General features: G+C 34.2%; 1 protein-coding gene across 1 annotated transcript; it reads right to left on the reverse strand.

The window, feature by feature from the left end:
• Positions 1-8,255: 8,255 nt before the first annotated feature.
• LOC127795315 (uncharacterized) lies at positions 8,256-9,020 on the reverse strand. The gene has a single exon (XM_052326918.1). It carries the CDS (start codon positions 8,848-8,850, stop codon positions 8,455-8,457), a length of 396 nt encoding a protein of 131 aa, XP_052182878.1. The 5' UTR covers positions 8,851-9,020; the 3' UTR covers positions 8,256-8,454.
• Positions 9,021-12,724: the final 3,704 nt, after the last annotated feature.

Consider the following 12,724-nt stretch of genomic DNA (forward strand, 5'->3'; position numbering starts at 1 on the left):
TTTTAACCCACAATGGGATGGCTGAATGGTCCCTTCTAATGAGGGGTTGTGAATTTTAACCCACAATGGGACGGCTGAATAGGATTCCTTAACCAAATTCATTCTTGGTTCCCAACATTTAATAATAAACGGGTGGTCCGTAAAATGATTCGGACCGGCATCAACAACCTTCAACATACTTTTTTAAGGCGATCATAACTCCTGTCTCCAAGCTGGTGCATGTCTTGCAAACCAGCTTCCAGCCTCGCACTGCCTTTATTCTTTTCACCACTGGACGGAGATGGCCGCACTTCGACGACCTCTTCTGTAGGCGATGTGAACGACCTCACATCGGCGACGCCTTCTGCACACGGTGGAGAAGATCGTGCTTGACCACCATTCAACGGAGGAAACAACGAGGGGGGGGTCACCCAAATCGATCCTTCCAGATTCTTCGCCATCTTGCCCAGAAACTGCATGGCCGTTACCTTGCCCAGAGACATCTGCAAGTAGCAGGTCACCATCTTCGACCATGAACACCTGTCCACCCTCCATCACTACACTTTCTTCTTCGCTGTAAGGTTCAATATCATTTCGAACCTGATTGCTGCCTTCCTCTTGTTCCGACATCATGCCGGCTGTTTCATAGCCATTGAACTCCTCTGTCGAACTTGATTCCGACCTTGTTGCATCGTTTCCTCCATTTTTAGCCACTGGTAAACCATCAACACTCTTTCCTAACACACAACCAATAGTCGGATTTTGCGATTTGGACCTGCAAATCTGATTGAAAATACCCCATTGCTTTGGCCTAAGGGAGTCCGGCTTCTTGGACGTGATCTTGCCGGTGGAGACCGATGGGATCGCGCCATATACGCTGTTTGCTTAGGAATAACCAAGGGGAACTCAAAACCTCTCAAGGTAGAGAGAGAAAAAGGGGCGGGAGTAATGTTAGAGCCCCCTTGCAAATTTTAGTAGGATAAAGATTATGCTATATTTATCTATATATCATCTGTCTACATCTTTAATTAAATATTTAGTGTGATACATTTGTCAAATTACTCAATTATCTTTATTAAAAGTTATTTATATTCAATTAAAATTGTATTTTAACTGATAATCTTATCTCATTAAAAACATTTAATAGAAATCCAATTAAGGATAGAAACCATATCTATCACATTGAATTTTTGTTATTTCTTTTCGACAGAGTTGTGTTCTGAGGTGGAGGAAAGGGTATTGCAGAGGAATATTACTGTCATGAGGTTTTGGTTGTTTTAAAAATGACTAAATGTCTTCATTTTCAGGACAACCCAGAATAGGAAATGCCTTTAAACCCAGAATAAGAAATGTATTGAAGTTTTGAACTAGGGCGAAGATAACGAAGATGTATAGCTAACTTTGCTAAAGTTTTCATTCTTTCAGCAAGTTTTCTTGTTTTAGGAACTTGTGTTCAGTACTGTGTCGTTGCTGGATGTACCTGGGAACCAAATTGTTGAAGAAAACTAATAAAAACGGAATATCCAGCTGTTATTGAAGTATTGGATGTTGAAGGTTTAGTAGTGTCTTGATTAGAGCTGGTTTCTCTTTTTCCTTTAAGCTCCTCTAATTTGGCTTACAACTAACGGGGGTTGTGAATTTATTTATTTAGCTGTTTGGTTGATTCCCAGGCAGTAAATAAACGTTTTAATTAGGAGCAGAAAGGATGCCCTGTCCCAACATTATAATAGCTAAGCTTAGACTACACGCTCGTGTTAACTGGCAAGTCCTAACCCTATGGAAAAACTAAACTGGATATGCACCCCATGCAACAAATCAAGTCCCCATTAATTAATTTGAAGTCTTTTTTCTTGAACTGCTTCTGAAGTCACATTTTGCTTCAAAGGTGCCCCTTTCCTTGCTTTCCTGCCAACAAGTGCGTGAATGGTTTGGGCTTTTTAGTGTGGGCCTGAGTCTAGATATTGATCTGAAACCGCGAATATTGGCTCAATTAATCACAGCCTCCTGTCCGTAGGTTTTCATTCAACAAATCTCTGAAACTCTTGCATATTTGATTTGAATATTTGTATTGAAAGTTTGATCTGTTAAGAGGTAGTGCAACTATAATTCTTATTACACCGTTCGTGTATATGAACTATTGTAACTCTTATTACATACTGAGGGTTATAGTTTCATACCTAAACTATTTGTAACCTAACAAAAATATACCTAAGGTCTAAATTTCATGAAGAAAATTTTTACAAAAATAATTATTATAGTTTTAAAAGGTTTGGAAAGTTGTACAACAACAACAATAACATATCCAGCCTTTATCCCACTATGTGGGGTCGGCTACATGAATTTTAGACTTCCATGTATTTCTGTCTTTTGTCATATCTTCATTGAGGTCCATACACTTCATATCAAATTTTAATGTCTCTTCCAAAGTTTTCTTAGGTCTGCCTCTATCTTTTTTTTTGACTAATTGTTCAATTTCATCAATATTTTGATATTTAAAACCTTTTAAATGATTTTTTAGAACTTGCAACTTTATCAATATTTTCAGATCGAATAGATTAATATATCACGAACTTTGAGTCAATTTTATTAACTTTTAACCTTTACTTTAATTTGATTATCGAACTTTAACTTTTGTTTCAATTTTATTCTCAATCGGCCAAGTGTGTGCCTCAGCTTACGTGGCAAAAGATTTGGCGTGTCAATGTGTCTAATAATGGGCACACTAGCAAAACGAAGTCATTTTGCTTTACTCTTGTCATACACAAGGTAAAACGACATCATTTTGGTAAAAAATAATAATTAAATACATAAATCTAATAATCAATAATCAAATATGCAAAATTAATAACTAAATACACAAATTAATAATCAAATACACAAAATAATCAAATACATATACACAAAATCAATAATCAAGTACACAAAATAATCAATTGCACACATACACATAATCAATAGTCAATAACAAAAATCATAAACCCAAAATTAATAACCAAATAAACAAACCCAAAATCACAAATTCAAAATCACAAAATATGAGTGGTGGGTTGGGTCAACCTAGATCTGGGTTGGTTGAAGCTTCTTGTTAATGGCAGAAATAAGGGCAGGGGAGCTTTAACAAAGGCTGGCGAAGGGCGATGACTGATGATGGCGAAGTGGCTAGAAAAGACGACAAGGCAAGGGTTGACGGTTGGAGCGAGATTGGCTGATCGAACTTGGAGGCAAAAGAGGCTGACAGATCAAAGGCAGTCGAGGAGTTGACGGTGACGACTTGCATGAGCAGTCAGTAAAGGCATGTGAGAGTCGACCGTTGCGATGGCAACGTGGTTGGCATATGACGACGGTTAAGGGTGGCGAATTTGGGCTACTGTTGATCGCATTGTAGAAGGAAGACAAGGTGACCATGATCGCGTTGTAGAAGGAAGACAAGGTGACCATGGTTGTTGTCAGTCGCATCATCGGCGGCCATGGCTTGATGTGTTTGCTATGGTCACGACCCTTTGCTTTTGGCCCTCTGATCTTCTCCCATCTCTCTTCTTTTTCTGATCGGGTGGCCTTGTGTCCGCCGTTAATGGAAGCAAGGCTGCTGTGATGAAGAGTGAGGAAGAAGGAGGTGGTTGGCAGCAATAAAGGCAAAAATGGCGGCAATGCAAGGTGAAGGCAAAAACTCTAGGTGATTTGGGAAAGAAGATAAGTTTTGACCTATCAAGTGTTGGGTCAATTCACTGGGTCAGATCTGAATCAATGTCAACTTAACCTATTACTTGGGGTTTCAAAATGCACAAGCCAAAACGACATCGTTTTGTCTTGTGCATTGCAGTAAAATGATGCCGTTTTGTTGATGTGTCTATTATTGGACATATCAGCACATCACATTAGCGTCACGTATGTTATGGCATACGTCTGAAATTGAAACAAAAGTTAAAGTTCAATAATTAAATTAAAATAAATATCAAAACTGGATAAAATTAAAAAATAACCTTAAATTTAGGATAAAATAGTCTAATTAGCCATATTTTTATTAACTTTGAAAATTGTATCGACTATTTTTGTAAAATTTTTCTTTATGAACATTCAGACCTTAGGTAGGTGTTTGTCAAATGTTTCTATAAGATTAATAGAAAACTTAATAAAAAGTGTATATTATGACAAGCCTCTAATTATCGCTTTTTTTTTTCTTTATTAGGTAATCAAAAAGAGACTTTAGCGCACCAAATCATGAAATATTCTTCCATACACATGTTCCATTCAAATCATCATGGCGGAATGGTTCATCACTTTCAAATGATTATAGTAAGAACAATGATACATATTACGAGTTGGGCTGTTGAATTTATGGGCCGTCTTTGCGTTAGTTTTAACAAAACAAGTCCAAACCAATGCAAGAGCTACGCATAAATCGTATTGTTAGAACAATGCAAAGACAAGTTATGAATGCGGCAACCCAAATCATAAATCTGTATCATCATTCTCATATTAGTCTCCAAACCTTTGTTTATAATCTTATGATTATTATAACATGAGGATATATATGGTTGCTAGTGTATTGTTGGTAGGGTGGAGGAAGAAGCTGTCTTTATCAACTTCCTAGCTAACCTCAAAAAAGCACCATTTTTTTCCACTTCCTAATCTGCACTCAAGTACTTGGCAAGACGCAATTCCTTTCTCTCTAATTATTATTGGCTCTTTTCTGCTCTGTTCTGTTTGCTCAACTCTTTCTGATGATTACAGCATATATACATATGTATAGAAAATTATGGAGACCACTGAGGCAAGTTATTCTTGTGGAACTCATCAATTAGAAATTGATGGGTTTCATCTTGGAGTTCTTTAAGGGCATCAAGAAAGTGGGGAACAATCAAAGAGGGGCACTTGTCCCCCCCCTCTCTCTCTCTCTCGAAATGAAATGAAAATGAAAATGAAGTGGGTGAAATGTTTTTGGCTCTCTTTCTTCCCATTTTCCACATTTGGAAAATGATTGTGCCATACCATTCATTTCTCACCCAAACACGCAGATAACCTTCTGATACAAGAAATTAAGAGGTTTGGTTTGCCGCTGATGTTATATTATTTTTCTTGAGCCCATTTTTGCATAATATATTTATAAACTATTTCTCAGTACTAATATGCGTCAAAACGTGAGTTTTAACTAACTAAGATGAAAATGCCCTTTTAACGTGTGGTCGCATAAAGGAAGATATTGAACAATGGGATCAGACGACCCAAATACGATTGGAGGAGGAGGTAATTAATTTTGTAAAAATTCTTAAAATGCTCTCTTCTTTATCGATCCTTTTAATTTTGATAAGAACGAAAAATAAAATAAAATAAACAAAAGAAAACAAACGAGCAGAGCAGAGCAGAGGGACCATATTATAGTGTCTGTAGCTTAAAAAAGAAAAACAGAAATAAGAAGAAAACAAGAATGGTTGACAACATTGATTGGGAGCTGTTTGTGGATGCTGCAAAAATGTTCCCAGTTTGGGATGGGAACTCATCGTGTGGCAGTGGCAGCAGCAGCAGCTGTTGACAACCATGCGAACCACTTCATTCAATGTTCCAATGGGATAACCCGACGATGGATTCCTCAACTACTTTACTAGCTAGACATGCAAATATCAGTGCCGTCAGCTGTGCCCTCCTTATATCATTCCCTTCCCTTCCCTCCCTCCCTCCCTCCAGCCCTCACATCATCTTAATAACCACCAAATTTATACGCCCAAATACATGCTACTACTACTACCACACATTGCATTATCTAAAGCAAAAAATGGCACTACCATATATATATAATAATGATAAGGGAAATGGTTTGACTACTGGTGGCCCAGTTAATGGATTAGATGGTTCAAACAGGAACAGTATGAAATGAAATCCGAATATAAATCTAATTTCGTTCTTGTCCGTCCAACAATTTGATTAACTGATTGTAAATCAATCATATCAATCAACCAAGCTTAAGCTGCTTTGGCATTGATTTTTCTCCATCTTTTATTCTACCTGGATAGAGATGAGTAGGCGAATTTCCCTGTATCCAAAAAGGGAACATCACATCATCATTCAGCTTGTGACGTGGCACTTCCCTAATTGGTAAATCATTAATTTAACGCGACACCTACGGCTCCGCAAGTGGCCTTGCTGTCGCCTATTCCTATTCCAATCTCTGACTTTATCTCTTCCCATTATATTATTATTATTATTATTATTATTATTATATAATATAAAACAAAAACAAAAAAGAAACATAGTTTAATTTTCAAGAAACTCGTAGATTTACACTATCACAAATGTCATGCCATGCTGTAAATTTCTTGAAAACCAACACTATTACTTTGTAAAATATAAAATACTAGAGTATGCTTAATTATAAAATTAAAATAAAAAATAAAAAAATATTTTCTACAATTGAATTAAATGGCCATAAAAGTTTGGACAGGGAATTTTTTTTATTAAATGTCCTTAATATTTAGTGCGTCGAATTCTTAAATATATAATATTTTGGGTCATTTTTTGATATTATATTTTAAATATAAAATATTAATAAGGGCTATGTTAACTAATAAGACATCATTTTATTTTATATGGGTTTGGCTAGTAAGTGCCTTTTTAATGTGTATTTAATATATTTTATTTTTAACATTAAATATTTTTATTATTTAATAATAAATACATCAAATTTTGAAATATTTTACTAACTAGTGAAAGTATTCTAATACTTAAAAAAAAAAAATTAACGAATATCATAAATAAAATGATTAACAAAACCCTTATATGAAATGCTTATTTATATATGACTGCGCATTTTAATTGAGCTTAATGAAGAGAGCAAAAAAGGGGAACGGAAACCTCATGAAGAAAGTGGGTAGAAGTAGCATATATATCCACATACGTTACATATCTAATACATTAATTAATGCACTTAATTCCAACTGTCCTCATCCATAACCATATATAATGCCTAACTTACCCCTTAATCGTCAACCTCAAAACGGATTAAAAGGTGATGGAATGGACTTCGTCGATCCCTCGTGCAGCTTAGAGACACGCTAATACCTTATCTTTTCTTTTAATTCATTATCATATACAATCAACTCATAAAAATGATTTATTATTTTTATTATTTATCATAAGATATGAGTAGTGAGATATATATTAAAGATGATAAATGTGAGATGCAATTAAAATAATTTGAGACATGCGAGCAAAAAATCAAACACGTTTGTGACAAGTAAATGAAATGAAAGAAGTTTATGTATATGTAAAAAAAAATTAAAAAAATTAAAATTAAAATTCATTGGGGATTGAGAGTTAAAATTTGTGATGATGTATATATACAGTAGATAAACCAAGCTTCATTTTCTTAATTTTATTCATGATTAATTAGGGATTGAGAGTTAATTTTTTAAATTAAACAATTAATCGCTTACTTGGTTAAGATCATGATGTATGAGTACTAAAATTAAGATTGGGAAGTAGTAGATTACTATTTTTCCTCCTTGCCTTTTGCTTTAATTAATTATTATTCGTTTCATTAAAATAAAACGTGCAGATTAAGAAAGAATTATAGTTAAATTGAAGATTCAAACGCCCTTTAATTTGCCCAAGTTTAAAATAATAACGAACTCAAGATTCAAGAAAGTTGTTGGTGTTTGGCAACGGAATGGAAATGGTACGTACGTACGTGGATATACTTAATTTTAATATTTAAGATAATATTTATATCTGGATGGATGTGTGTAAATATATAATAATATATTAATGTAAAATATGACCTTAAATATCAAAACTTTAAAACAAGGAGTTGAATTCATAATTAGCTAGTTTGCCCAGTTTTGTGACATAAACATCACATGCCTTATAAATTGCCAGCGATTCGAAAGAACTCTTTGATTTTACTTATCGTAAAATCAACACCACACCACACCACAATATAAATTCCTAATTCCCGCATCAAATATCAACCGAAACACAAGTTTTCGCATGAATAGATATTTATCTTTATTTGTTGTGGACGAGGCTTAAATTCTTTTCCTTTTAGCATTTTTTCTATCTTGTTTTTAAATTTATTGGAAATTATAATTCTATGATTAACTACTTGAATTGAATGTCACATCACATCATTTAAATATTTTCGACCAAAGTACATATCAACTAATTAAAGCGACGTACGTACCCGGAAAATAAGAAATTTCAAGAAGGAAATGGAACAGTTCACATTGAGCCCAAAAGCATATATTAATTGGAACCCAACACATATATAGAACGATCGAACCCAGTGAACAATTTGGTATGTTGTTTATTTAAGTAGAAATCATGATTTAAAGTTACAAATTACAAGTAACGGAGATCGAATTTCGAATTTTTACAAAAGACAAACAAATGAAGAACTTTTTTTTTGATTTTCCTTCGCTTTCCTAGTCTAAGGTAAATAAATCAACCAACCTAGAAAACTTTTGTTCTGGATTTGTAAGTTCGTCACGCTTCCAAGAAACCGGTCATCCTGAGAATCGAGTTCCGGACTTGGCTCAAATCCCTCCCTTTGAGAGTCCTGCCGTTGCCCGTGCACACCGAGAACGCCATCTTTCCGGCGCAGATCCGTCGCTCCACCACCACATGCGGCGGCACCAACTCCCCCTCCTCTTCATCGTCGTCGTCCAGGAACTTCGACTCCACCCACCTGCAAAACCACGCATCTCTCCCCGGAATATCCACCGGAACCGAATTCGTCTTCTGCGTCTTCTTCTTCTTCTTCTTATTCTTCTTCTTCCACCTCGGCTTGTTGTTCAAATGACCTGCAAAACCGAACTCGCCGTTTTCGTCCTCTTCACTTTCCGGGAAAAAGACCTCGGATTCCTGGAGCTCTTCTTCCATGGACAACCTGCGGATGGGGACAATATGAGATGGAAAACTAATTGATGGGTTGCAGAGGTTGAGGAATTGGAACAAAATGAGGGAAAAGGGCTGGGAATTTATAGGGAAATTATTAAGGAGGAATCTGAATCATGGTGGGTACAGTTTGATTGTGTCGTGAGATTGCGTCACTGGAAAGGGTTTGAGTGTGGCCCCAGCTTTCATTAATAGTGGTGTCTATTTTCTCTCCAAGTTAACTCAGGCGGTGGCCTAAACGCCTCCTTGATTGTCTTGTGTGTGGCTCACGGCACTCACTCTTCTACTGCTTGATTGTTGTATTATTGATTTGGGTGCGTCGATTTTTATTTATTCCCTTCCATACACGATGGATTTTCCAACCGAGTTTCGGTCCCCGACAAGAGTTAAAAAAAATATTTTTGATAAATTAAAAGAAAAGTTATATATAGACATCATTTGTTTGTTTGCTTAATTATTTATTTATTTTTGGAGCGACATGAAGCTAGAGTTATAATTGGATAAGTTATATATAGAGATGGGAATATATATATAAAATGGAATTAAAAGTTTCCTCAAATAAACCCTATTATTGTTAATTTGATGTGAACTACATATATATATATATATAAATTTGGACTACTCAATTATTACATGCTTGAATATTGAGTACGTACGTATCATCTCCTCGATGAGTGAGGCATTGATTTATTATGTGATCCACTGGATGTGTTGCAATTCTAGCATTATATGAGTGCATTATCAGAAAGTAATTAACATTGGTGACGTCTGTTTTAACGTTAATAATTTATCAATTTATAAATGAAGTGACATGATGCATTATGGATTAAACGGATTGGGACCCACAAGGTGAAATGGTGACAGCTAAGCCAGCATGATCCGCATGTGGATAAGGATTAAGTTTTGGAATGGATTAGATTAGATTAGATTAGATTAGGTGAGGGCGCAGCGCTGAGGGCTACGAAATTTTACCTTTTGTCTCTTGACTTGAGCTTTTGCTTGTTGGAATAATAATAATAACAATAACGCAACCATGCATGCATAGAAATTAAAGTTAATTCCCTGATTACGTACTCCCCCAAAATAATATATAGAATTGTTATTTATTTGAGATTATTATTTTTGTATGATTATTATAATAAAGGAATTGACCCTTATTTAAGTCAAATATCAAATTTACTGATACTAACTCTAGTATATCAATTTTATTTACTTCTTCTTCTTCAAATAAATATTATTTTTTTGTTATTTCTATATATATGTTAGAAGAGATTTAATAGAAATAGACTCTTATCTATTATATATATATATATATATTTCTATTCATCAATTCTATTATCTCTCATTCCATTTCCTTTATTTGTAATGTAATCCGTTCCATTATTAATTAAATTAAATTTCTACCAAACAGTACAGAACGTGCAAGCCGAAAGCGAAGGGTACTTGAAGAAGGAGTCATGCATGCATGCATGCTAGCTAGCTAGCTAGCTACCCCTAACAAATTAGTGGAAGGAAAATCAATGTTTTAATTTGTCCGAAATTAATTAAATTTCAAATTCAACAGCGCGCAACCCCAACCCCTATCAATCAAACTTGCCCGCCCACCTCAATCTCATCAATTCCTTTAGCTCACCGTCAAGGGGACATTTTTCATATTTCCACCAAAGACTAATTAATAGAGCAAAGTGTTTGAAGATTTCAATCACAGTTTAGTTAGTCTTCATCAAAGTCAACTCTATATTATCTAAATCCATATATATATATATTTTCATTTTTAATCGAAATCTGACGATGAAAGAAGCTTATAATGGCTGGGTACTTAAAAATTGGGTGAACAAATTAAGCTTCAAACCAACCACAACACACTTTGGGCGACCAAAACATCTACGCAACATATATATATATATATATTATGTCTCTAAATACTAATTATTTAGATATAGTAAATTAACGTGTAATAAAATGAACAACGCCATTTATATATCTGGCCGGTTCAAATGTTCATGAAAGAATAAATATAATAAAAAGGGTAATTTAATCAACCTTCCTTAAAGTACTTTTGTGATTTGGGTTTGACAATTCTTGAATTTTAAAATTTACAGATTTTTTAAAATTAGCAATTAATGATGTCCCTAAATTAGTCACGAATTTGGCCCTTTGAGCGAGTATTAGGTAAATTTTAAAATTTTAAAGTGTCCATTTCAAATAGTCAAGTCAAAATTTAAGAGGTGCATTTTCTAACGAACTAATCATTATATTTTAATTTTTGTTATCAAAACTATTTAACTTTAGTTTTTGTTAAAATCCAATACTTCTTTAGATTTTTCGTTAACAAAAAAAAATCTGATATATATTAATACAAATTCTAAAATCACTTAAAGTTAAAAATTAAAACTTAATAATTATGATCACAAAAATTAAAAGTTTAAAATCTACTAAACCTTCTCAAAGATTATAATTTGGAACATTTAACTGCTTTATATATTTTTTTTGACCGAGAACTTCCTTTTAACATTATATTTTGACAAAAAAAAAATTTAGATTTACATGTCAAAAAAAGAAAAGAAAAGAAGACCACAATGGATTAGTTAATCTTAAACAATTATAAATAATCCTATTATTACAAATTAATTAAAAATAAAAATACCAAACTTACTTTTAATAAGTAGAGGAAAGTGGCATCAATTGCTAATTAATTTGAGAGGAAAAATACAAGAAGGTTAAAAAAATAACCATGAACCTTAATTAGTATCTAAAATTAAATAAAATTTCAATTTATGTGCAAAGAAGTAGAAAGGCAAATCGGCCCATTAGCAAAGCAGAATCTAATTTATTTTTAAATCACAAAAATAAATTAATCTTTAATTTGTTTTTAAATCGTGAGAACAAGTAATCTCCAAAGAATTGATTTTTTTTTATCAATAAATAGAGTTTTTGAATGAATTTTTAAACACATAATTATTTTATTTTTATTTTTTTATATAAATATAATTTTTGATTGAATTTTCAAATACTATATTTGTGTTTCTAATTTAAAAGTTAAATTTTTTCTTATTTTCCTTTTAGTTTAGTGGTTATATTTTTTCACTTTCAAATCATAAATTAGTGTCTCTTCCACTTTAGGGTGAGTTTAGCATTTTTATTTTTAATTATAGAATTTTTTGCAATTGTTTAAGATATTATTTTCTTTAATGTGTAAATCTAAGGGTGCGTTTGATTGCTAATATGGAACTTGCATAGAAAGAAAATAAATTCTAGGCAATTCAATTACCTAAAAATTATTTACATAGAAATTATTAATTAAAATTGTTTGATTACAATTTTGTTTTCTATGGAAAACCCTCCCAAAACCCACCCCGTCCCCTTCCCCCCTCATCTTATCTCTCTCTCTCCTCATCTCCCAAACCCAGTTCTCCTTGCCTCCCCCCATCACTGCTAGCACCGAAGAATGGAGAAATCTGGCAGCACGACCAGGCGAGCGCAAAGCTTCGATGAGAGAAGGTCAAGGAGGTGCCGCCATGGAAGCTTACCTCGAATCGGGACCTAGAGAATAAGAAGACGCCAGATGTAATACCCCGAGAGCCCAGATAAGTTAGAATATATCGAGGATAGTGTAAGAAAGGAAACAACACCAGCTGGATACCTTTTGGGCTGAATGTTGGCAAAGAACTCCCAAGTTAAGCGTGCTTGACCTGGGGCAATCTAATGATGGGTGACCCCCTGGGAAGTTCGTGTAGGCCCATCAGGGTAAGTTGTTCCGGTCTTTCCTATCGCTCGATGCGGGATGTTACAGGTGGTATCAGAGCCGACCCTTGGCGAAAGCGGTCCGATGAGGGCGGGGAGTGGCGCCGGGGCTTGA

Source organism: Diospyros lotus, chromosome 2, assembly GCF_014633365.1.
Source record: "Diospyros lotus cultivar Yz01 chromosome 2, ASM1463336v1, whole genome shotgun sequence".
NCBI classification, from domain to species: Eukaryota; Viridiplantae; Streptophyta; class Magnoliopsida; order Ericales; family Ebenaceae; genus Diospyros; species Diospyros lotus.

Excerpts from the sequence above, each read along its gene's own strand:
- LOC127795315 (XM_052326918.1), bottom strand. The coding sequence starts at position 8,850 with ATGGAAGAAGAGCTCCAGGAATCCGAGGTCTTTTTCCCGGAAAGTGAA.